We start from the raw sequence: 25,814 nt of genomic DNA, 5'->3' as shown, positions 1-25,814 counted from the left end.
CCAGCTCAGCTTTCACTCCCAGTCCCTGCCTGAGCTGTAAACTGGGTAGACCTTGGAGCAGCATTTCCCCCAGATGGACTCCTTGGATACACATGGTGGGGAATAAAGCTGGGGAAATGAGCTGGGGAAGGGGCTGGAGCACTGGGAGGGGCCCAGACTTATGGAATAATCTGGAGCTAGTCCATCTCAATGTCTTTAGCACTCCCACACACACTGTTTCTTATTGATCCACCTTATCCTTTCCTTTGCCCAACTTTCCTGTATACCCCATAAGTCTTGCATGAGCCCAAAATACTCTAATGAGTCCCGTGGCGCTGTAGCCAGCAAGGTGATATGAGGAAAGCCTCTCCCATTGACTTTGGTGGGACTTACATGTGGGCTTGGGTTGGCCATCCTCCTCAGACAACCCTGAAAGAGCTGGGTCAGGAGCTTCCTTTGAATTCCTCCACCTGGTCCTGCTCCTTTGTGTTCATGGAAGCTTTAATCCCTCTCAATCATACAATCTTCACTTAATAACTAACAGGAGAGACATGTGAAAATAAAAGTGGAAACAGGATTCTGCATCCTGCGGTCCAGAAAGGACCAGCCACCAACTGGAGGAGAAAGAACAGTGCATGTGCTCTTTCCCCTGGAGCACCAGCAGGTCTCTTTGGAAGTAAAAGCTATTTTTATGGCAGAAGAATCTCCCATGTAACCACTTTATGGAGCTTATTGGTGGAGAAAAGCCCTGAGAGAAACTTTTCAAAAAGCCATGTAGCCAAGCTGGAAGCAGAGGACTGAAAGGTAGGACTCTTCACACAAATTCATCTTCAGTCACCCAGGAAATCAACAGATTCATGACATTTTCAGTCCTACAATAAATCAGAAACCTCTTACAAATTCATAGAACTTTCCAACAAAGAAGGACTAAACTGATTGCTGCTGCCACCTCTCTCGAATCACACCAGCAGAAATCTCCATCCACTGATGCTTTACATCACTGCAGGATGTTGTGATGACTCTGTGGTCTGGCTCAACCCACAGCTCAGAGCCCAGCGACTCTCCTCATGTACATTTGTCACATTTCAGGTAACCAAGTTCACCTGAGGCAACACCAGTGCTGTGACACGTTCCTACTCTGACTGTCCCATATATTCACCAGCGCATCTACTGAGATGAGACACGGAGCGTGGAAGAGCAAGAGAGGGTAAAATTACCAGAAACCCCTTTTTTAGCCCAGAAGCTGACCTGCTTTTTTTTCCCCCTGAGCACTCACCATGAAAGGAAAGGGCCCTACCATGAAAATGGGTTGGATTGTGCAGGAATGGGGTTGAGTGGAAACAGTTACGTGCGATGAAGCAATGACGTTATCACGCCAAATACCGGGTTATGAACTCCCACCACCGCTTTCCACTCACTTCTTGTGTCTTCAGCAGCTTGCAACTTCAACAGGGATTCCCTCTTTGACCTGGAATTTCCTACAACTGAACTTGTCTTGAGTTGAAGTTCACTAAAAAATTTAATCTAAAAGAGGCCACCAAACGTGAATCATCATAAGGGAGGAAAAATACTTTTATTCATAGAATCACAGAATGGCTTGGGTGGGAAGGGACATTAAAGATCATCTTGTTCCAATCCCCTGCCATGGGCAGGAACACCTTCCACCATCCCAGGTTGCTCCAAGCCCTGCTCTTGGACACTTCCAGGGATGGGGCAGCATCAGCTTCGCTGGGCACCCTGTGCCAGGGCCTCACCACCCTCACAGGGAAGACTTTTTTTCCCTTATATATACTAATATAAAGTTATCTCAAAAAGCTTTTCCCTCTCACACATTAAGGGCTTGGAGCAGGGATGGGGACATGGAAATAAAAGAGAGTATTTTAATTCTGCTTACAAGGATTCTTCTACTCTTGAGTTACTATAAAGAAACAGCACTGTTTGCAGTGCAGGATATGTTACACACTTAGGTTCAGGTTTTCACAGATCATAGAATCACAGAATGGTTTGGGTTGGAAAGGACCTCAAAGACCATCCACACCCTGCAGGGCTGCCTTCCACTATCCCAGGTTGCTCAGAGGACCTTCCACAGCCTGCAGCAGCAAAGGGCTGAAACTGCAGCCTCCAAAATCTCCAGATATTAGGGTCAAATAATAAATATTTCAGCTGCAGCAGAGAATGGGGCTTGTACCTCCAGCAGCTTGCTCCTGCCTCTCCAGTGTACCAGTTTGAAAGCAAAGCAGTGGGAGATCCCAAGTCAAAATTACAATTTAATATGAAAATGAAGATAAAGGCAATAATACGGAAACACTGGCTTAACCTGACAGAGCCAGGATACAACCTGACACCCTGCTGGGCAGGGTGGTGGTGGCAGTCCCATTAAATGGTGGCTGCAGCCCTCCTGAAGTGATAGATGTGGTTCTGTTGAAGCAGTGATCCTGTAGAAGGGTCTGGTCCTCCTCTGAAGGTCCAGTGGTGGTTATGTAACTCTTGTCCTCTGGGAATCCACTAGGAAAAGCTGGCTGTGGTGTTCCAAACCTCAGATAATATCCAGGTAGGAATGCTTGGCTCCTCCCCCTGGGCAGAGCATCTCACAATGGGATGATGTAATTTTATGAGTCATGCAGTGAGGCTTGGTGGCCCATTAACAGAAGATATCTCTCTGGAGGGAGTTATCAGGGGTGAGTCATGAAGGAGATAAAGAATACTGCCCCACCTGCTTTAACAGCTTATGAAGATGGTGATAGAATGCATATTTTTGGTCACATCTTGCATTGTAACCTAAGACATCCAGCCACCCCAGGATTTTCCCTCCTGACAGGTGACACCGCAAGCTCACTCATGCTTGGTTTAGAGCACAGACTGTCCACACCCTCACAGGTTACCCTGGGCAGCGTGTGCTGACAGTGCTTTGTCACACCAGCAGGATCCTTGGCCAAGTGCAGACCACAGCCGAGAGATGATAACTGGGAACACCAAAATTTAAGGGGAAACGCCACAGGTACCAGCAGCAGAAACCTCTGCCTAGGAACACCAGCAGGTGCTGCTCCAGCATGACAGTGACCACGGTTCTGTGTCACAACTGCTGGCCCTCAGAGGGGACTGGTGGCACTTCTGGGCTCCCTCTATGGGTTACAGACAAACCTCATTTATGGCTGTCACCCCTGGCACAGCTTCCTGGTTTGCCCAGAGGAGTGGGATGAGAGGGATGAGCGGAAGGCAGGGATGAGATGATGCTGAAGGTGCTGTGTGGGGATTTTGCCCCTAATCCCTGCAAGTCTGGGTGCTCACCTGTCCCCCAGCAGGGATGTAGGTAGGGGGGAGTGATTTCTAGGATCAATAACCCTTCAGAGAGGGGGTGGACTAAGAGCTTAAGAAGTACAATTCTGTGGTGCAGTGTATTAAGAGCGAAGGCGATGCTCCAAGGGCTGGAGCCCTTCTGCTCTGGAGCCAGGCTGGGAGAGCTGGGGGTGTTCACCTGAAGAAGAGAAGGACCCAGGGAGACCTCAGAGCCTCTTCCAGTGCCTAAAGGGGCTCCAGGAGAGCTGGAGAGGGACTTGGGATAAGGGATGGAGGCACAGGACACGGGGAATGGCTTCTCACTGAGGGCAGGGATGGATGGGATATTGGGAAGGAATTGTTGGCTGTCAGGGTGGGGAGGCCCTGGCACAGGGTGCCCAGAGAAGCTGTGGCTGCCCCTGGATCCCTGGAAGTGTCCAAGGCCAAGCTGGACGGGGCTTGGAGCAACTTGGGATAGTGGAAGGTGTGGCTGCTCATGGCCTGGGAAATTATTAGGAACACGGCTTGAGAGAAGGTGACATACAAAACCAACGTACGAAACCAACTTTTTGGTTGCCTCTGTTGAGCTTCCTGAATGGTTACTTTTATAACCTGTGATCTTCAATCTCAAAAGGAGCATAATGCCACTCAGTAGAGGTTGCACACTTCCCACAGGATCTTCCCTACTGAACCCCTGACATTAATCAGGTTTCTTGAGAATTGCAATCTTCATTCTATTGCCTCCTCACTCTTAGTTTTCAGTATCACAAACCCCATCACAATTTTCATCCACTATGAAATTTTTAGGTTTTTTCCATCAGCAAGAACAAAGCCTGAAAATTAAATATAATAGGAAATAATAATATATAAATATTAACAGGTAGCAAGTGTTACCTTTTTACTTGGAAGATCAATTCCTACATGACTCTGGCTCTACCCTCCTGTCAGGGAGTTGTGCAGAGCCACAAGGTGCCCCCTGAGCCTCCTTTTCTCCAGGCTGAGCCCCTTTCCCAGCTCCCTCAGCCGTTCCTGGTGCTCCAGCCCCTTCCCCAGCTCTGTCCCCTTCCCTGGACATGCTCCAGCCCCTCAAGGTCCCTCTCGTCATGAGGGGCCTAAAACTGAAATATCGTTTTATAACATATAAATATTATATAATAGATAAATATTTTTAATATATATAAAATTTATAGCTCTGCTGCCCACATGGTTGAGCATCCAGGCACTGGATGATCCCTCAGTTGGTCTCAGACGGTCAGATTCAGCTGATCCCCACAAACCTCTCCACCTTTGGCAGTTTTTTCGCTTGTCACCAAAGACCCCTCTCCCAGTTGTGAAGGAGGTTACCGAGGATGTAGTCACCCGTATCCTGCAGCCCCGGACTACAGGGTAAGGAAAAAAACCTGCTTTATCTACCCTGGAGCTCCTCCTGGTGTCCTGTGATGGGAAATTCAGCATTAGCGGTTCCCCAGCTATAGGGCAGGGAAAACAAATCATGGAATTATGGAATGGGCCAGGACACCTTCTACTCGCCCAGGTTGCTCCAAGCCCCATCCAGCCTGGCCTTGGACACTTCCAGGGATCCAGGGGCAGCCACAGCTGCTCTGGGCACCCTCCCAGGGAACAATTCCTTCCCAATATCCCATCCATCCCTGCCCTCTGGCAGTGGGAAGACATTCCCTGTGTCCTGTGCCTCCATCCCTTGGCCCAAGTCCCTCTCCAACTCTCCTGGATTCTCTTTAGGCACTGGAAGAGGTTCCAAGGTCTCTCCAGAGCCTTCTCTTCTCCAGGCTGACCAGCCCCAGCTCTCCCCTCCCATCCAGAGCAGAGGATTTGTGTGTTTAACTTTCACCAATCTTAGCAGCTTTATGAGCCAGACCGTGCCTGTAGGTCCGAGGTCGCTTCTGTCACAATCCGCTAATGCAAGCGAGGGTCGTGATGGTTCCTTTATAGATCTCAGAGTGCAAAAGGGCACAAGGGATTTCAGTTTTAATCAGAACAGTGCACCTTTATTAAGTACCCACAACACGGTAATGTAATAGAGGAGAGAAAGAGAGATAAAGAAAACAAAGTAAAAGGGTAGAGAGGAAGAAAAGGGGAGGAAATAGCTACCAACAGATGAGACGAAGTCCTCGTGGTCTTCCGCCAATAGATTCGCCTTCTTTCCGTGGGGAGATCTCTTCTCTAATTTAGAAAGTCCCTTTATAGTCCTTTTCAGAAGCGAGGGGCAACTGGCCAAGAGGTGGGGAAATCTACAGCCGTTGTTATGAGGCTCGTTGCTTTGGGAAGCAGGTACAGGACAGGCGTACAGGACAAGTCATTCCTTTCCACTTCAGCGCAGTCCTTCCCGCCTGGGCAGCAAGAACTGCACAGTCCATTGTGACCTGCACTAATTTTCCTCAGGAATGCGTACCAGTTCCCAGCGGGCACACCTGCAGGCAACACTTGGCAGACATCCCACCTCAGCCAGGCCAGGACTCCTGTGTTCAGTCTCTGTCCTTGGCAATGATCGTGAAGCAGATGAGGGATCTTCGGACCATCTCTTACACCACCCCGTGACTCACGATTGTCGTCAGGAGAGCTCCATCAGCACGATTTCGTAGTGTCGTTGCGGTCTTCAGGACTCGTCAATGTTGGTAGCACATCTCGGAAAACAGAGAAAAGAAGAGAAGAAAAGAGAAAGAGAAGAAAAGAGAAAGAGAAGAAAAGAGAAAGAGAAGGGAAGGCAAGGCAAGGCAAGGCAAGGCAAGGCAAGGCAAGGGTAATTTTAATCAAAATACACATCTAATTTCTTATCACATCTTATTTCAATACTCATGTAGTTCGTCTTGTGTCAATAACCTTAGGGGTGTCCACAGTGGATGGGATGTTGATCAAATTGTGTACATCCATTATAGATGTCAACTGTGTTAACCGTTCCATCATTCTCCAATTCATGATGTATAAGATTGCTGATAAAACAAAACCAATCAAAACTAAAATCAAGAGAACAATGATGGGATGACACAATTTGTTCAGGACACCTGTAGCAGTAGGTGACCACCCAAAAGGAGTATCCCACCACCCGTGTTCAGCATCTTTCTTTACTCTTTCTAGAACACGATGTATTTCTTTCACATTGTGATGAGCAGTTACCAAGGTTTTCTGTCCATTTTTCTTGATCTTTTCCAAAATTTCGATTAAATCTTGGTGAAGCAACAATTGCTTTACCAAAGTAAGGTTCATTCCAATGGGGGTAGGCAATAATTGGTGGACCAGTGTGTAACTGGACTGTAAAAGGTGATAATAAGTAACTGGGGATAAATAAGAGAAATCACATCCTGTGATTTTAATAAAGTTACAAACACAAAAATTTTAATGATTTTTAGTATCTGCTACTAAATTCTCTATAAATACCCTATCACAAGCAGTTCTTAAGCATGCACATCCATTGCCTATATACACAAGCACTGTTTCAGGAATCTTGTTAGGATGAATTTCAAAATGACAGATATTTTGTTCTGTGTCCAAACAAATGTATTGAGCTCTAATTGCACTACTTTCACAGATGAACCCTTGTTGTTCTCAGAAAATACAAGTTTCCAAATTAACAGTTTGCCACTTCTCACCAATTTGACGGGCCCATTCTCTATGCTCGAAAGGATAGAGAACAGCTCCATCATGGTTCAGCCATGATAGGGAATATCAAATGCCCTGAAGCATTACGTATGGTTAGTACAAAGGCTGTGGCTGTTTGTGATGGGATTGTAGGTAAAATTCATTAAGTTCCACCAGGATTGGAATTCTCTTTCAAAATCAGTGGCACTGTCCCAGATTATTTTCCAAATTTCAGTAGGAAAAGTGCCTTCTTCGCCTTCTCTTATAATTGAGGCAGCAACTGACTGCATCCACAATTGAGCCTGGATGCAGCTGAGAGCCAAAGAAATGTTGTTTTGTGTAGCACCGAGCGCGTCAATTATCAATTTGTGGTCATTCACATTTACATTTTCCCAATTTGGTAATATGTTTGATAACAACCACTGATGGCTTCTCAAGGCTAATAAGGACGACTGCAGTGGTTGTTGTAATTTAGTCAGATCTCTAGTTGTGGCAGCCAATTTATTCATTAGTACTTCTGAATCAATACTATTTAAGATTCCCAATCCTGTTCCCACAACACCGGTTATGTCTCTTTGCCTTCGTTTCTTAGAAAGGTTCCGCTTTCTCAACCAGGTTGTCCACCTCTTGAAGGAAGTTTGCAGGAAAGGTGAACAAGCTGGCTGAATTTCTGAGACATTGTTTTGCATCAGTAATTTGACTCGTTTAAGGGACCATGCTGGATTGAACAATATTTGTTGTTGGCCTGTTTTCCTGATTATATATGGTCCAATTTCAAAAATTCTCTGGCTTAGCATGACCGGTGGTTGGGTGGTAGGTATTACAACATCGACTTCGAGTTCCCCCCAGTATTTTGTATTGTTTCTACCACACATGACTTTATGGGAAAATTGTACAGCAGTTAAGTTTAGCCAACAATCTTGGTTTTGAATTTCACAAAACAAAACACGGCCGTGAGGTCCAATGCTATAACTGTGTATAGGTTCAGTAAAAGATCCAGCAATTAATCTACATCATATTGTAACATCATCACCTCGGGTTACCATAAAGGGAGGGAAAACGTTATTCTTGTCATCTAACACAAGGGAGGTACTTATACCATGGTATGTGACTACTGCACTCAGTATGGACTTCACTATGGCATTTATTTTGGATTTATAAGTTAAACCTTTCAGGCTTGGCTGATCTGCCGGGTTATTTTGCCAATTGCATGTTACATAGGTTGGTTTGGTTAAGGTAAAGTTATACCAGCAGTCAGTTGGTTCATTTTCACAAAGCCTCGTGATTTCCACATTGTTGGTACTGGGGTCTAAGGTGTAGTTACCGACATTCTTCTGACCACAACACAGGATGAAGGGGGTTTGTTTGTCACACACCCACTCTGTTGTAGGGCAGAGTTTGGCCATAATGTTGGGGTGCAAATCACTTTTCCCATCTGGTTTTAGAAAATTTCCAGCAATTGCAATGGTGGAAGCTTTCCCATAAAGAGATCCTTCTACTTTTCTGCATCCTACCTTAATTTTTTCACCAATTGTTCCATTTAGGATTCTAGTCCAATCCTTCCAGTCCCATCCCCATTCACTTGGATGGTATACCTCAGAGTCGTGCAGTACTACAGTGGCTAGGTTCGGGCAACGATCTCTGGGATAGGATCCTAGAGCACTGGTGTACCTAATGGTAGCTTCAGACCACGGCCACTCAGCTGGTTTTTGGCCCTGGTGTTGTGGTGGGATGCAGAAAAGTATCACTAGTCTTATCATGGTTTATGTGGTCTTCATGTCCCTCGGAGTTCTTCTGTGAAAAGTAAACACAACAGAGTCTGCCACCAAGAGGCAGAAAGTTAGAATGATGGAATTACCCAGCGTGTGTGTATCCGATGCTCTCTCCCTAGGGCATCAGAGGCTACCCATGCATATTTACTCAGAGGGGTTTTTAGCACTAGTGGTACTTCTCCTACAGTAGGGAGGTCTACCAAAACAGGTTGTCCAGGGTAGTGTGCAGGATTCTTAGGATCCTTTGGTCCCTGTAGTGAGGGAATTATGCTTGGAGCTGTTGGGCAAAAGGCAGTGATTTTGGGACACCCATTTACCCCCCATCTATCATTCACACCTTTCACAGCTTCCCATAGCCGAACATCCCAATTTCCCTCCTGTGGTTTCAAAAGTCGTTTCAAGAGACCATTGGTCCTTTCTACAATGCCGTTAGCTTGAGGGTAGTAAGGGGTGTGAAAAGTCCATTTGATCCCTTCACCTTTTGCCCAATCCTGTACAACTTTGGCAGTAAAGTGAGACTTATCATCAGATTGAATTTCTTGTGGTTTTGTGAAGGTTCCAAACCATCCCTGCAATGCTTTAACAGTATTATCTCCTGTAGCTCTTTTAAAGGCATCAGCCTGGACTAACCCAGATGTAATCTCCACTCCTACCAGCACAAAGTGTTTACCTCCTGACTTTTTAAAGGGGCCAATATAATCTACCTGCCACGTGTCCCATAAGCCTTTACCCTTTCTTAAATGCAGAGGGTCATCTTCCAAAGGGTGTGTTTCTAGCTGTCTGCAGCATTGTTCACAGGCTGATATGCATGTTTTACACATTTCTCTGGTAACAGGCCAACCGCGAGCAAGGGCTTCTTTGTACAAATCTTTTGCACCTGTGTGTTGTCTTTTTACATGCAACCATTCTAATAAGTGCTCCCAGTCCTCTGTAATTTGATCTTTTTTCACAGGACTTAGTCTTGCTAACTCATCAGCTTTATTGTTCCACTCTCCTGCTGGATTTCCATCTGTCTGGTGAGAGGCTACCCACCCCACGGCAAAATTCCCTTGACTTGCAATATTTAGAATTTCTTGCCACTTTTCCTTTTGCCATACTGGGATTCTGTTAACTTCCCAATCATTTTGCTGCCAAAAAGGAAGCCACTCAGTACATCCCTTAAACACAGCATAGGAATCGGTGTAGATACAGACAGGAGAAGTATTCTGTGCCTCACGTTGGAAAACACTCCAAACAGCTATCAGCTCGCCAACTTGGGCACTGCCTTCCCCCTCTGTGGTAATTCGTTCACCTGAGGAAGTGTGGAGGGCTACAGCCTTATATTTCCACATCTTTCCTTCTCGCTTGGCAGAAGCATCCGTAAACCAAGAATTTGCTGACTGTTCGGGGGAAAAAGGAGGGGCTACTTTAATGACTGAGGCAGGTTTGTCTTGGCTGCTACCCAAGTTTTCAGTTTCTTGGATTGACAGATTTTTTACAGCTCCTTCAGTTATTGAGAAGACGCTACAATAATGTTCAATCTGAGCATACCACTTCCTTACTGAGGCCCTCTGGGCCACCCCATCAGGTGGGGGGGTCCCAGTAGAGACAGCCTTAATAACTTTGAAAGGGCCTCTCAAAACAATTGGTTGTTGTCGTGCAATCTTCTCCACTTCTATGAGAGCCAAGCTAACCACAAACAATCCTTTCTCCCAGGTAGTGTACCTTATTTCAGCATCTTTGAAGCCACGGGAGTAAAAACCAACAGGCCTCGTCGGACCCTCAGGACCCCGCTGCCATATGTGTACTGACAACCCTGAGGTGGCAAATCCCCATTCCACCTGGAAAGGATCTGTAGGGTGAATAGGGCCCAGGGCTTGGTGAGCTGTTGCTTCAAACACCAACAATTGCAATGCTTCTTCTTGAGAAGCAGTCCATTCCCATTTTACCCCTTTTCTCAACAAGTTATAAAGAGGTCTGGCAATTATGGAAAAATCTGGGATGTGTTTTCTCCAGAACACTAATAATCCTAAAGCATGTTGGAGATCTTTTTTGGATTCAGGCATTTTAACCTGATCTAAAGATCTTAGGGTACCAGGTGGGATACATGTCATACCTCCTTTCCACCAAATTCCCAAAAATTTCACTTCATGTGAAGGCTTTTGGATTTTTTCTGAGGGAATTTGCAAATCAAGGCTTTCTAAGTGGGAGATTATTTTCTGTTGGGTATCTCTCACTTCTTCTATTTCATCTCCTCCCACAAGGATATCATCAATGTATTGATAAACAGCCACATTGTCAGCTTTGGGTATTTTTTCTAACTCTTGGGCCAAAGCGTGATGAGCCAGGGTAGGGGAATGTTTGTACCCTTGGGGAAGCCTAGTGAAAGTGTATTGCTGTCCTTCCCATGTGAAAGCAAAACGGTCCATATCTTCTGGCTGTAAAGGTATCATAAAAAACATGTCTTTGACATTTATAGTTGCCATGATTGAATGAGCCTTTTCTTGAATCAATATTATTAATTCTGCCAGATTTGAGACTGCTGCTGTAAGAGGGTCTGTGTTGGCATTTAGCCTACGAAAATCTATTGTCAGCCTCCACTTCCCATTAGGCTTTTGCACTGGCCACACCGGAGAACTGAAAGGAGAATGAGTATTAACTATTACTCCTTGTTCTCGCAGCTCCTGTATCACTGGCTTGATACCCTCTTTGGCACCCAGGGGGAGGGGGTATTGTTTCACATTAGTTACTTTGCTGAATGGTAGGGAGGGTGCGGCTTGGAGCAGTCTGATGTTAAAACATGGCATGGCAGAATACCACAGAAGACCCTCTGAGTCCTCCCACTGCCTCCCAGCAAGGGCATTCACCCCTAACAAATTGGTTGGAATATCTCCAATCACCATATTAATAGAGAGTTGGTTTTCCTCTCCAGGCAAAGTGAGCTTGACTAAGGCCACATTCACAGATTCTGTCGTTCCCAAGGCATTTAAAACACAGTATTGGTTCTTTGTTGGAACAATTCCACACCTCTGGGCATCTTTCTTTGTCAGTGCAGAAATTTGTGCTCCAGTGTCAATCAGAAAAGTTACAGGTGCCCGTTTAGGGCCTGTAATAGCTGTGACCATTATATCTCCTGTTTTATTTTTAGTGAGCATTCTCAGATATACCCATGCTCCGTCTCTTCGCCCACCTGTAAGAAACGGAGAATCTAGTTTCCCTGTTTTTGAGCAAGAAGCTGTTTTGGCTCATTGGCCGGACTTTGAGGGAGAAGTGGCTTTGACTCACTGCCCAGATTCTGAGGGAGGAGGGGCGCACTGGATTGAACAGATGGATTCAGTAGAATGGGTTTTCGGCAGGGCCAGTTAGACACTACCTTACTCAATTTATCAAGGGGTAAGCCATCCATCACATCCCTGGGGACCCCCTTTTTGATACCTAATAACCACCAATGCTGACGGTTAGGGATCTGTTTTACATTCTCTGTTTTTTCGCTATGAGGAGCCCTAATGTACCTGACACCTTTTGTTTTGTCTGATTTTTTCTTTGGGGTTTCTATAGGTCCATATTTTCTAATGTAATTAACCAGATTTTTTGCAACCTCACTCCATGTCCAAACTTTCCAATCACCAGCAGCTAAATTCGATTGTGAACCTGGCGGCTGAGAGGGGGTTGAGTATGGAGTAAACCCAGGATCAGTAGATCCAGTTTGGTCGCTCGGGTTTCCAAGGAATCTATCCAGCCTTTCTACGGGACCTACAGCTGCTATGGTTTTTTGAAGGACAATTGCTGTAGGTTTGAGTGATTCTGGAAGGCCTCGAATCAAAGGGGTCATCAGTTCTGGTTTCACAGGTAATTGCATGGGGGATTCATATCCAGGAGTTAATTTCCTTTCATGGATCATTTGTAGACAGGCGGCTTTGTGGACGCTTTCTAGAAGTTGATTGGGGGTACCAACTATAGCTAAAGGGTCTCCCCTTTCTAAAGGATTGAGTCCCCCGGCCCAGAAAGCTGCACGCTGAGTCAGGGACCATGTGCCACGTTTGTCTCTCGTTGTTAAGAAAACTCCATGTCCCCAGTATCCACTGGCCTCCTGTTCAGTTAATAGGATTTGGTCTCCTCCAGTGAGGGACACTCGGAAGACATATTCCGTCTCAGATTCGTGGGGGAGCCGCCCATACTCCTTTTTTAACTTAGCCAATTCAGTAGCAGTGTATGGTATTTGTTTAGTGGTGATACGCAGTTCAAAATCTTCATCATTGATATAATTACATTCTGTTTTAATTGGAGGTCTCATATGAGGGCAGCAGTTTTCCCCACAATTTTTCAGTAGCACTAGTTCTTCCTGGGGGTATCTTTGGTTAATGTGAGGGATTTCCATTTCCTCTGTCTCTTTTGCTGAGTCAGCATTCTTTGAATTCTTAAAATATTCCTCCCTCAAAGCAGCCCGCAGTAAATGATTTTCATTCCTTTCTTCATCTAATTGTTTCTGTAAAATTTTCACTAGGTTTTGAAGGGAATCTGTGATTGCTTTCTCTTCACTACATCGCTTAAAGCGGTGGTCTATAGCTGCTGCAAGGCATGCCCCTAAAACATGCCCTATGGCTTTATCTCGGTCAAATTTAAATTTTGTCTCATGTTGTAATGAACGTACTCTATCAGTCACATTATCCAAATTAAACCAGTTATTTTGAGCCCATTCTTCCCCTCCCGGAGAGGGCCTGGCATTATGTTTTGCTAGCAGAGCATAAAATGCAGCTTTAACTTTTGCACTAGGGTTTTCAGTCATTTTATGAAGGGATCAAAAGCACTACAGGGAGGTAAAACTTAATTACACACTGCGACACAAACAGCTTTGCCGTGTCTCCCTTCGCTTCCCTGGGTGGGTGAAGAGACCAAAATCCTTAAATTACTTATGGTTTCTCTTTGCTACACAAAGCAGTCCAAATTCACACACACACCAAAACAGTTCCCCCTTTTGCACTGAGAGATCTTTCGTGAAAAATCTGAAGACAGAGCCCTCAGCTGAGTATGGGGTGCTTTTCACCCAGGTGTGTGCAGTTTGTGGGAAATTCGAGTCACCCCCCTTGATTTCTAGACACCGCTCACCCTTTTTGGGGTGTCGGGCTAGGTGCGGCTGGAGTGAAACGTCCTTCCCCTACTACAGACTACACACAACCTTGCAACCCCTTCTGTCTGTCAGATCCTGTCCGTGACGCCAGTTTAATGTCACGATCTGCTAACGCAAGTGGGGGTCGTGATGGTTCGTTTATCGATCTCAGAGTGCAAAAGGGATTTCAGTTTTAATCAGAACAGTGCACCTTTATTAAGTACCCACAACACAGTAATGCGATAGAGGAGAGAGAGAGAGAGAAAGAAAACAAAGTAAAAGGGGAGAGAGGAAGAAAAGGGGAGGAAATAGCTACCAACAGATGAGACGAAGTCCTCGTGGTCTTCCGCCAATAGATTCGCCTTCTTTCCGTGGGGAGATCTCTTCTCTAATTTAGAAAGTCCCTTTATAGTCCTTTTCAGAAGCGAGGGGCAACTGGCCAAGAGGTGGGGAAATCTACAGCCGTTGTTATGGGGCCTGTTGCTTTGGGAAGCAGGTACAGGACAGACGTACAGGACAGGCGTACAGGACAGGTCATTCCTTTCCACTTCAGCACAGTCCCTCCCACCTGGGCAGCAAGAACGGCACAGTCCATTGTGACCTGCACTAATTTTCCTCAGGAATGCGTACCAGTTCCCAGCGGGCACACCTGCAGGCAACACTTGGCAGACATCCCACCTCAGCCAGGCCAGGACTCCTGTGTTCAGTCTCTATCCTTGGCAATGATCGTGAAGCAGATGAGGGATCTTCGGACCGTCTCTTACAGCTTCATACCCACACAATACACCCACCCAGAGATCTTTAGGAGGCTGCAAACACACAAAATCCCCTCCAACCCTGCTGTCATGGCTGTGTTGGAGGAGAGGAGCTCTGAAATCTGGCTTTCAGAGCTCACCAGGCAGCTGAAGTCCTTCCACAGCAGCACAAATCCCACCTGTGTAACTGCAGCTGCATCCCCACAAGTGGGAATTTTACATCCACCTACGCAGCCATGCATGGGGTGAACAGTATAAACATTTTTATTACCCATTTTTATTACCCAAATAAAGATTTATGGCACCCAGAAAGAAGGGAGCAGGAGCTGTGTGGGTGTCTGGAGATGGGCAGGGACAACAGCAAAGTTGTTCAGGGGTTTCTCCAAAGCTTAACCTCAAACTCACCAGGACAAAAGAAAAAGAAATTAAAGAAAAACCCAAACCTTCAGCAACTCTGATCACGACCAGCCAGAACTGGTCTGACTGTACTTTCAGCTTTCCTTGAAAGCCATCCCCAGGGCATGATCCCAGGCTAAAGGCAGGAGCAGGAGATGGAATCCATCTGTGCCAGGGAGCAGCTCTGAGCATTCCAGGTTCTTCCCTGGGGGTAAAACCCCCATCAGGGAATCTGGAAATCCAGGCAGACCCATGGGCAGTGGAGCGGGTCAGACTACACCTGCCCCTCCATTGCCAGGAATCATCCTCCACCTGATGGGTGGGAAGAGCAGAACCAACAGGACAGGCTTTAGGCACCCTTCCCTGTGAGACAAGTAGATCTAGGCTATAGAATTGGGGGGAAAATGGAAAATAAAGGGAAAAATAAAAGCTTCGCTAATAGTGGAGCTCTCATATTGCTCCCCATCACCACCCTCAAATGTCAGATTTCTAAATCTGGATTTTTTTATTTAAAAGCTGGAACTCTTACCACCAAAGCTAAGAACAATACATTAAAAACACTGAAATATTTGCTCCTAGGTTTTTCCCTTCGTCTCCTTGCAGAAACCTCTTCCCAAATACTCCACTTTGGAGACAGCAACAACTTCCAGAGCTCCTGGCTCTTTTTTTTTTGGTGCCAGCAACGCACAGCAAGGAAGCGCAGAGACTTGAGCTCCCCCAAAATCCAGCTCAGCCACATGAAGCATTCAAACACAAGGAGTCTCCATGCTGAGAGAACACAAGAACTCGGGCTCCTCCATGCAGAGGCTCAGATCAAGAAGATAATGTCATCAGACACCATGATCTGGTTGTCATCCTGCATGTGGGCCAGGGCCACCTTCACCTCGGCCGCCGAGAAGGGCTCGGGGTTGTCGCGGTTGATGGATTCCATCATGTTCTTCAGGCCCACAGACTGGGCGTGGGAAGCTTTGAACACCTCCAGGAGAGCAGCCTTGAATGCTTTCAACCTGGTCAGGGGAGAGGGAATCACCCTTGGAGACCACACACAAATCCTTCCCCTTGTTCCCAGCCCAGGATGCCTCAGCTCTTCCCCATTCCAGCAGCAGCATTCAGCAGGAAAGCAAAAAACCAGAACTGGGAGCATCACAGATGCACCTCCAGCGTGGGACAACAGCCTGGAGCCGCTGAGGGAGGTGGACACACAGGGACAGCCCCCACTCACCTTGGCTCAGCCAACTCCAGCTTCTTCCCTTCGCCAGCTCCAGAGGCTTCGGGTGTTTTTGGAGGGTGTGCCTGAACTGGAGCAGAAGAAGAGTTACCTTCACCCTGTGCCTGGTGTCCAAGCACCCAGAGAGCAAAAGTACTGGGCTCAGGACTGGGGGGTGATTCCAAACTGCCTCCCAATTTTGTTATTTATGGTGCAGTTTGGAGGTGGACGGAAAAAAATTAATCAGCAACAGAATCACAAAATGGTTTGGGTTGGAAGGGACCTTAAAGCTCATCCAGTGCCACTCCCTGCCATGGGCAGGGACACCTTCCACTATCCCAGGTTGCTCCAAGCGCCATCCAGCCTGGCCTTGGACATTTCCAGGGATGGGGCAGCCACAGCTTCTCTGGGAACCTGTGCCTCCCCACCCTCACAGCCAAGAATTCCTTCCTAGTATCCCATCTAACCCTGTCCTACATGGATTGGTGGTTCTGGATGGTGCTGCATCACACCAGGGACCACAGGTAACAGCAGCATTGCTGCTCCCCAGGCTATGCCGACCCAGCAGCACCCTCAGGAGCCAGGTGTCACCAAACCCAGGGACTCACCCTGTGGCATCTCCTCCTCAGCGTCACTGAAGTCGTACGGGTCGTAGGAGCCCTCCTCGCCTTCTGTGCGCGCCTTCTTCCTTCTGGGAGCAGGGAGGAGGGGTCACCCAAGGGTTTGGGTTGGAAGGGACCTTAAGGATCATCCTGTTCCGCCCCCTGCCATGGGCACTATCCCAGGCTGCTCCGAGCCCCTTCCAGCCTGGCCTAGAACACTTCCAGGGATCCAGGGGCAGCCACAGCTTCCTTCTCTGGGCAACCTGTGCCAGTGCTTTACATCTTTGGATGTGGCCATCCAGCCAGTTCCTTATCCATGAAAATATGATGTCCCTCTACTACAAATGGGGTGGGACAAACGACCTGGCTGAGCAAAACATGGAGTATTTCCCCAAAGCCTGTGGCAGCCTCAGAAGAAGCTGGTGCCCTTTGCACCATGTCCCTCCCACTCCCTTGCCCTGGCTCCTACCTCCTTGTCCTGCGCTCCTCCTTGGGCTGTGACTCCTGATCTTCCTCCTTCTCAGTCTCAGAGTCATCCTCCACTGGCTTCCTGCGCTTCTTCTCCTTCTCCAGCACCTGTGTGGCAAAGGCAGGATGGACTCAGAGCCATTTCCACTCAAGCTGCTTTTAGAGACCAACCCCAAGCATCCAAGATCCCACAGTGGTGGCCTGATCCCTTAGTATGTCCAGGAAAGGTCCCACCAGCAGCCCAGGGTGCTCAGCCTGCACCAAGCCCACCCCTTCCTATGACAATCTTGGGATCCCCTGGGAACAGAGAGACAGCTTCCCCCCACCTTTTTGAAGTAGGCAAACTGCACCAGCTCCAGAGCTGCCTCAGCATCCTGCAGATCCACAGTCTTGTTCATCCTGGCCTTGGCGTGGGCCGTGGAGAGGCGGATCAGGGTCTCCAGGGTCCGGGCTGTGATGGGGGAGGTCTGGGGGGACAGAGAGAGGGGGTCTCTGCGTGACCCTCACTGAGAAGTGTCACATCCAAGGTGGGAAACACCCATATGGAGAGAGGGGAGCCTGTGCCTCAGTTCCCCTCCTCCTGGCCCAAGTGGGAGCTGCTCCCAGGGCTCACCCTGGCCACGTCCGAGTTCATCTGGCTCTGGCTGCGCAGGCGGGAATACTCCTCAGCGATGTAGCTCGCCGACTCCTCGGTCAGCACGGGCTTGATCATCTTTGCTACGTGGATGTACTTCCTCATGAACTCCATGCTGACGACCTTCTCCCTGTGGGAATGCACATCCACACGTTATCCACAGTGGGGATGGGCTTCCCATCCATTTATATCCCTTCAGGGGCATCCAGGTGTGCAGGGAATTTGGCTCCAGTTGTTCCCCACCTGCCTGGCATAAGAGATCACGCAAGGCTCCTTCATCCTACCCATGGACCACCTGGAGCATGGCTGGCACTGGCTGGATACTCGGGCCAAACCCACAAACCCACAGTGCTGGACACCCTGAGGGAGCTCCAGGGCATGATGGACTCACTTGCGGCGGTTGGGCCCGTGCAGGAGGTCGTCGTGTTTCTCATACACCTGCAGCTCCTGCTCCTCCTCCTGCATGAAGTCAGGGTCATCCGTAGCCAGCATCTCCACAGCGCTGCCCAGGGGCATGGCTGGAGAGGGGAACGTACAGAGAATAGGATTTTACCCTCTGGAGCAACTTCTAATAGTCCCCATAAATAGTCCCCAAGAGCTGCCACCAAGGGGTGATGCCTGGCTGAGGAGGGATGGGCCTCACCATCGCCGTCCTGCTCGTTGGGGTTGCGGTAGCGGTGCATCCGCAGGACGTGGTCCGAGATCTCCCTGTCCTGCTCAGGGTCCATCTGGTCCAGCACGATGAAGAGGAGGTCGAAGCGGGAGAGCAGGGAGTCCTGCAGGCCGATGTTCTCCATGGGCGTCTTGTACTGGTCATACTGGGGAAGGACGAGGTGAGGGGTTACAGGAGACACTCATGGGCCAGTCCTGGCTGCCAGGGAGGTTGGGGGGATTTCCTTGGGCCAGGGCTGAAAGGATGGATGGATGGATGGACACCACACCAAACCCAGCCTGCTGCAGCAGTACAGCCACTTTTCCCCATCCTGCAAAGCTCTTTCTTATTTCCAAGAAAAACAAGTATTTTTTGTGATCCCTAATCAGATACCAAGACTGAGGCTCACCACCAGCATGAGGGTCCATTGGGCTGCCCCAACACCCAGACAGAACCAAAACAGGGTGAGAAACACCAGGAGCCCCTCTCTCCTCCAGGAAAGCCATGACCCCAAACCAACCAGGTCTTTGCTGTGCCATGGATCCAAGTCACTGATTTGGGGGATCTTTTGGGATTCACCAGCTGCCTCCTCCCAGCACCCAGCCTTCTCCAGGGAAGGGTAACACCAGCACTCACCCGACCATAGACAGGGTTGGCAGCAGCCAGGACGCTGCAGCGGGAGTTGAGGCGGGCCTGGATGCCGGCCTTGGCGATGGTGACCCGTCCCTGCTCCATCACCTCGTGGATGGCCGTGCGGTCGATGTCGGACATCTTGTCGAACTCGTCGATGCACACCACGCCCCGGTCGGCCAACACCATGGCTCCCGCTTCCAGGCGCCGCTCCCCTGGGATAGGGCGGGGGAAAACAGGGTCAACCACCACCCACTGGCCCTACACACCTCCTGCCCTGCCATCCCCATCACCCCTGGGATGAGGGTGAGCCTCAAGGAGCAGCAGCGTCCTTCTGGGTTGCTCTCTGACCGAACATGACAGCAGAGGGAACACTCAGGACACGGATCAGGACTAGGAATGCCTTCCCAAGAGGAAGACAAAAATCCATGCTGCTGCTAGCCCTCAGATATGGCACCAAGTGGAAGAGGAGTAAAGAAGACCACCACGTAACTGGAGAAAATATCCCAAAACACAGGATCCCATGGTCCCGAATGATCATTACCATAAAGCTTCTGGTGGAGCAAGCCCTGCAAGTGTCACTGCAGAACAAACATTACAAATTTAAGGTTGGAAAAGACCTTTCAGATCATCAAAAGCAGCAGCCCTGGATGTCACAGAGTCCCTCCCAGGGGTTAACAAGCATCACCCCGATGCTCCTCACCAGTCTCTTGGTCCGTGGTGATGGCAGCGGTGAGACCAACACCGGAGGAGCCTCTGCCAGTGGTGGGGATGGCCCGGGGTGCCGTGCTCAGCACGTACCTCAGCAGCTGGGATTTGGCCACAGAAGGGTCTCCTAGTATGGAGAACAGCACATTTAGGAACCACGCATCACCTGGATATCAATACCACCATCACCCTGGTGCTGTGTCTGGTTTGGGGTGCTCAGAGCAGGGGCAGGTAGAGGGGAAAGGGGACAGAAGGGTTTTGTTCAGACTTTGGAAAATAAGGTGAGCATGTGATCTTCCCACCATCATCAGTGATCCCATGGGAGGAAATAGAGAGGATGAAGGTAAGAGATTTAAGAGGTGATGAGGATGGGACAAGAGGCAATGGGGACAATCTGAAACACAGAAGATCCCAAGTGGAAAGAAAAAAAACACCACCTTGACAGTGGGCAAACACTGGGATAGTGGTCATGGGATCCCCTAGAATCACAAAATGGTATCAGATGAAAGAGACCTTAAAGCTCATCTCACTCCAACCCCCTACCATGGGCAGGGACATCTTCCACTATCCCAGATTGCTCCAAGCCCCATCCAACCTGGCTTTGGACACTTCCAGGGATCCAGGGGCTGCCCCAGCTTCTCTGGCCAACCAGAGCCAGAGAAGCCTCACCACCCTCATAGGAAACAATTCCTTCCCAATATCCCATCTATCCCAGCCCTCTGACAGTGGGAAGCCATTCCTCCTTGTCCTGTCCTATCACCCCATGCCTTGTCCCAAGTCCCTCTCCAGCTCTCCTGGAGCCCCTTTAGGCACCGGAAGGGGCTCCAAGGTGTCCCTGGAGATTTCTCCAGGCTGAACACCCCCAGCTCTCCCAGCCTGGCTCTAGAGCAGAGGAGCTCCAGCCCTTGGACTCCTGTCCAAGGTCTCCTCTTGACTCACTCTAACAGGTCCACATCTTTCTTGCACTGATGACTCCACTTCTGCACACATCTCCATCCCTGGAGGTGTTCAAAACCAACCAGACAAGTCACAAAGCAACCTGACCTACCAGTGACACCTGCACACATCCCTGGACCAGGCACCTCCAGATGTCCTGTCTAACCTCAGTTACTCCACAAAACTAAATCCAGACTCCTTCACCCCACCCCCAACAACACCAACTGAGGGTGCCTCTGCCCAGCCCTCCCAGACCTATCAGCAAGATGTTGATGTCTCCTCGGATGCGGCTCCCGTTCTCCAGGATCTTCTCTACCCCTCCCAGCAGCATGCAGAGAATGGCCTTCTTGATGTACTCATGCCCGTGGATGCTGGGAGCCAGGGATCTGGCCAGCTGGTCAAAGATATCCTAAAGCAGAAGAGGCAGAGCATGGCCTGTCACGTGGACTGGAGTAAGAAAGAACAAGCAATACTTCAAAAGACCATTTCAGCCCAAATTTCAGCTTATTCTTATCACAGAGCCACATGGATAAAAATTATTTGGAAAGGAGAAAACTGTTGGCCAGAGTTTTCTTTCAGTGGGATTTATATGAACTCCTGGACCATCTTGTCACTGACACCCAAACAAGCACTGGAAGCAGTGAGAGCAAGGCTTGCTCCTCTCTGTGCTACAGAGGAAAAGCTCTGAGCATAAGAGGCTGGGGCAGAACCCCATTATCTCAGTCTGGGGTGAGAAAAGACGTGTTTCTCCTGCAGAGGAAACTTCCTGGAAACCCGCTGGCAGGGTCAGGACACAGCAGAAGGATGCTCTGCAAGCAGTACAGAAGCAGCAAAAAAAAAACCCAACAGGGCCTGATCACAGTCTAAGCAGAAAATTCAAAGAAAATGAGTTGGAAAATCTGACAATGTGCTAAGAGGGTTAAAGAGTTACTTGCAACCCAACAAGAATGTCCTTAGCCACATGCCAAGCTGAAACTTCATCCCTGGCCAGAAGACTCAAGCACCTTGGAGCGGCTCTTGCTGAACCTCTTGATCTTGGCCACGTCAGAAGCAGAGTAGAGCGGCCGGATGTCTTTGCTCATCTGCTTCACATGGCAGGCAATGAGGATGGTCCTGGAGAAGGGACACAGCCGTGGTCAGCTCTGCAAACCCCACAGAGACACAGCAGAAACTTCCACAGGTCATCACTTGCTCTAGGAAGACCTGGAAGGAGGTGGGAAGCTTCAACAGCTGTAGCACCCTCCATCTGACTGTGCTGGGCCATCAGTGGAGCATCGTTTAAGAACATCCAAACCCTTCTGGGCAGAGCTGGAAGTCACAGCTGCACATTGTGAGGGGAGACATCACCACAGTCTACAGCTTCCTCACAAAGGGAAGTGGAAAAGTGGCACCAATCTCTTCTGAGACCTGGGAATGGCTGGAGCTGTGTCACAGGAGGGTGAGGTTGGATATCAGGAACAGGTTCTTCCCCCAGGGGTGGTAGGGCACTGACAGGCTCCCCAGGGAATGGGCACGGCCCCAAGGTTCACAGAGCTCCAAGAGCATTTGGACAATGCTCCCAGGCACAGGGTGCAGTGTTGGGGTGCCTGTTCAGGGCCAGGAGTTGGACTTGATGATCCTTGTGGGCCCTTTCCAACTCAGCATATTTGGTGATTAGGATCAAGGTGCAAACCGCTTCCAAGGGATTTAAACCACTGTTTGACCCAGCTGTGTGATGGCCACCTGCCAGATCTCACCTTCCAGAGACATGACCTGACCAAACAGGGTGAGAGGGCTGAAACCCAAAGCAGACTGACCTGAAAGTGCCCGAAGTGTAGCCCCCTTTCTTCCCTGGCAGGCAGCGGTACGTCCCCACCACCTGGATTCGGTCCCCAGGCTTCACCCTGTCCACCAGGTCATCGTCCAGAACCACGTCCACCGAGCGTGGCAGCTGCCCCGCTGGGGCCTTCTCGGGCATCTCCTGGATGGTGATGGTCTGGTGGTCCTTGTAGACCGAGAGGCCAAACTCTGTCTCCAGCGGGTTGTTCTCTTCATCCTAAAGCAGGAACCCAAATTAAAAGACCAGCACCATTTTTCAGGAGAGCAGGGAGGAGAGGTAAGGTCAGCTGAGCAGGGGAAACACAGGCTGCATCATCCAACCTGCACGTGGCTGCTGGAAAGGGTTTTTTCAGCAGGAATGGAGGCTGGGTTTCACCAGATCCATACTGAAGCTGGCACATTCTCCCTAAAGGAAGCTGCTGCTGCTTCACCTCACCTTTGTAGGGTAGATGGAGCTGGATGGGAAAGCATTCAGGGAGGTCATGTCCGTGTATCGGCGCTCAATTGTTTTCTTGGTAGCTGGGCAATAATGGACACTCCGGACGACTTTTGGACACACCAGAGAGCCTGAAGTTGGAAAAGAGAGGAGTGAGGGGCTGGGATGTCCCACCCCTCTGTCAGCAGAGAGCCCTCAACAGAGTCTCCAACATTAAAATTATTTGGGTCCCAACTCACTGCCAAACATGGACAGGACTGGCTGATTTTAAAGACCATCCCAACACTCAAGACCTTCAGCCAAGCTCCCTATTCCCTGATTCAGGTTGCCAGGACACAGAATCATATGATGGTTTGGTTGGAAGGAACATTAAAGATCAACTAGTTCCAGCCCCCCTGCCATGGGCAGGGACACCTTCCACTATCCCACGTTGCTCCAAGCCCCATCCAACCTGGCCTGGGATGCTTCCAGGGATGAGGTAGCCACAGCTTCTCTGGGCAACCTGTGCCAGGGCCTCCCCACCCTCACAGGGAACAATTCCTTCCCAAGATCCCATCTAATCCTACCCTCTGTCTGTTTGTAGTCATTCCCCCTTGTCCTGTTCTTCCAGGTCCTTTTCCCAAGTCCCTCTCCATGCCACAGCTCCTGGAGGGCTCCAGATCCTTCACAGCCAACCCCTGGTCCCTCCACGCCCGCAGCCCCTGGGTGTCCCCAGTCTCACACTTTGTCACAATGCCCTCCACGCAGACGATGCAGCTGAGGAAACAGGCTGTCAGTGTCCGTGGGGACACGTGCTTGGAGCCAAAGCTGCCCTCCAGCCCGATGTAGAAGTCCTCGTACTGCTTGGCATAGGTGGCGTCGATGGAGGCGACGAAATCCTTCAGGGCGCGCTGGAAGGCAATCAGCTCCTCGAAGGCATTGCTCAGGAGCCTGCAGCACAGGGAGGTGACAAAGCAGATGGGTCAACCCCTTCCTCCTCAACACTTTTCCCACACCCCTGCTTGCTCCACAAGTTTGCCAGGAGCAGTAAGTGAAAAAAAAACTAAAGTCCATCACAGCTCTGTGTGAGGTCCTCCAGCACCAACAGCCAGGAGGAGAACAATTCCAAGCGTATCTAGAAAAGCTCACATGGCCCAGGGCAGATTGGCAAGCATGGTCCAAAATATGCCTGAGCATCCTAAAAATGACTGAGATAGTTGGGGTTGTTCAGCCAGGGGAAGAGAAGGGTCCATGGGGACCTTAGAGCCCCTTCCAGTGCCTAAAGGAGCTCCAGGAGAGCTGGAGAGGGACTTGGGACAAGGGCTGGGGTGATAGGATGAGGGAGAATGGCTTCATACTGACAAAGGGCAGGGTTAGGCAGGATATTGGGAAGGAATTGTTCCCTGTGAGGGTGGTGAGGCCCTGGCTTTTGCCACAGGACAATGTTTGGCGCTTTCTTGGGACAAATGACCTGCTGAACCAGGGATGGACCTTTAAAACCCCTCTCAGGCCCAGTACCGCAGGTGACCCCCATGCCCCAGACGCACCTGCTGGCTCTCTTCTCGTTCTTGCGCCGTAGGTCGTTGATGTTGACGATGAGCCGATACTGGTTGTCACTGATCATGTCCCGGACCTTACTCTGGTAAATTCCCTGGTCTTCCTGCAAGAGCGAGTGGAGGAAAGACACCCAAAAAACCAACTCACTTTGCATGTCCATCTGTGTGAGACACCCCTCAGGAACTCGTTCCTGCAGAGCTTGACTCCCTTTATCCCACCACCTAAGCAGGAAGGGGTAGGAACCAGGAAGGAGGAACGAGGTGCTCCCTAACCGCTGGGAGGAATGGGGGGACACAGGGACCACGGTCTCCCAACCCGTGGGGTACATGGTGAGAGGGATCAGGTGGTTCCCAACTCCCGGGGACATGGATTAGGGGGGGACGGACGGGCACATGGACCAGGTGTTCCCGAACCTCGGGGGTACACAAGGGGCGGGGGCGCACAGAGATGAGATGCGCCCAAATCCCCGAGCATAGGGGGAGGAGGGGACACGGTGACACGGACCAGGTGGTCCCCAACACCAGGGCGCATAGAGGGGAGGCAGCACCCGCGCCTCCCAGCTCGTCTCACCTCATCATCCAGGAAATCGAGGTAGTCGCGCTGCGCCTCCCGCAGCTCCGCATCCTCCAGCCCGCCCGCCGGCGCCGCCATGCTGCCGGGCGCCCTGGGACGGATCCCGCCGCCGCTCCTGCTGCTGCCGGGGAAGGCGGTGAGAGCCGAAGAGAGCCGGGCTGGCCCCGCGATCAGACCCCGCGATCCGCCCGGGCCCCGCGATCAGACCCCGCGATCCGCCCGGGCCCCGCGATCCGCCCCCGCCGCGCTCCCGTTTCGCGCCAAACGCGGCTCCTTTCCCGCCACCGCGCGGGAAATCCACCCCCGGCCCGCCCCGTGGCGCTGCTGATTGGTCGGCACTGCCCAGCGCCAGCCAATGGAGCGGCGATACAGTGATGGACAAGAGCTTCAGCCTATCAAAGAGCGGAGGCGGTTGGGGGCGGAGCCAGAGGCTGTGGGGGATCGGATTCGATCCCGGCTCCGGCTCTTGGAAGTCACCGAGCGGCTGAAAATGCCGCTTTAGGGGGAAAAAAATATTAAAAAGCGTAAACCCGACAACAACTAAAACACTCAAATGGAGTCCCAAACGAAAAAAAAAAAACCAATGAGAAATAGTTTGGGGTTTTGTTTTTTATATTGTATTTTGGGGAGTCCCGTTTCCGGGTGTTTTCACCCCGTAAAGGCTGGGTGGGCGTTGCTTTCTCCCTTAACGTGGCCTCGGTGTGACTCCAGCAGTTTGGGGATGAACACACAAAAGGGACAGGTCCCGTGGTATTT

At 49.9% G+C, this 25,814-nt stretch overlaps 1 protein-coding gene across 1 annotated transcript; it reads right to left on the bottom strand.

The window, feature by feature from the left end:
- Positions 1 to 15,339: 15,339 nt before the first annotated feature.
- Positions 15,340 to 25,286, bottom strand: MCM3 (minichromosome maintenance complex component 3). The gene is made up of 17 exons (XM_048299604.1): positions 25,056 to 25,286; positions 24,476 to 24,588; positions 23,671 to 23,879; positions 22,950 to 23,080; positions 22,492 to 22,730; positions 21,700 to 21,808; positions 20,951 to 21,104; positions 19,755 to 19,886; positions 19,058 to 19,266; positions 18,413 to 18,587; positions 18,161 to 18,287; positions 17,749 to 17,899; positions 17,462 to 17,602; positions 17,137 to 17,243; positions 16,674 to 16,756; positions 16,081 to 16,156; positions 15,340 to 15,865 (listed from the first exon to the last, which is right to left on the bottom strand). The coding sequence occupies exons 1-17, from the start codon at positions 25,134 to 25,136 to the stop codon at positions 15,667 to 15,669; spliced, it is 2,436 nt and encodes an 811-aa protein (XP_048155561.1). The 5' UTR covers positions 25,137 to 25,286; the 3' UTR covers positions 15,340 to 15,666.
- Positions 25,287 to 25,814: the final 528 nt, after the last annotated feature.

The sequence above is a fragment of the Corvus hawaiiensis genome, chromosome 3 (genome assembly GCF_020740725.1).
Source record: "Corvus hawaiiensis isolate bCorHaw1 chromosome 3, bCorHaw1.pri.cur, whole genome shotgun sequence".
Taxonomy (NCBI): domain Eukaryota; kingdom Metazoa; phylum Chordata; class Aves; order Passeriformes; family Corvidae; genus Corvus; species Corvus hawaiiensis.
This window is presented reverse-complemented; position numbering and strand designations above follow the sequence as displayed.

Excerpts from the sequence above, each read along its gene's own strand:
- MCM3 (XM_048299604.1), bottom strand. The coding sequence starts at position 25,136 with ATGGCGGCGCCGGCGGGCGGGCTGGAGGATGCGGAGCTGCGGGAGGCG. Across the intron at positions 22,731-22,949 it reads GCTCCATCTACCCTACAAAG|GATGAAGAGAACAACCCGCT; the intron begins GTGAGGTGAAGC and ends TTCCTGCTTTAG. Across the intron at positions 21,809-22,491 it reads TACACTTCGGGCACTTTCAG|GACCATCCTCATTGCCTGCC; the intron begins GTCAGTCTGCTT and ends TCCCTTCTCCAG.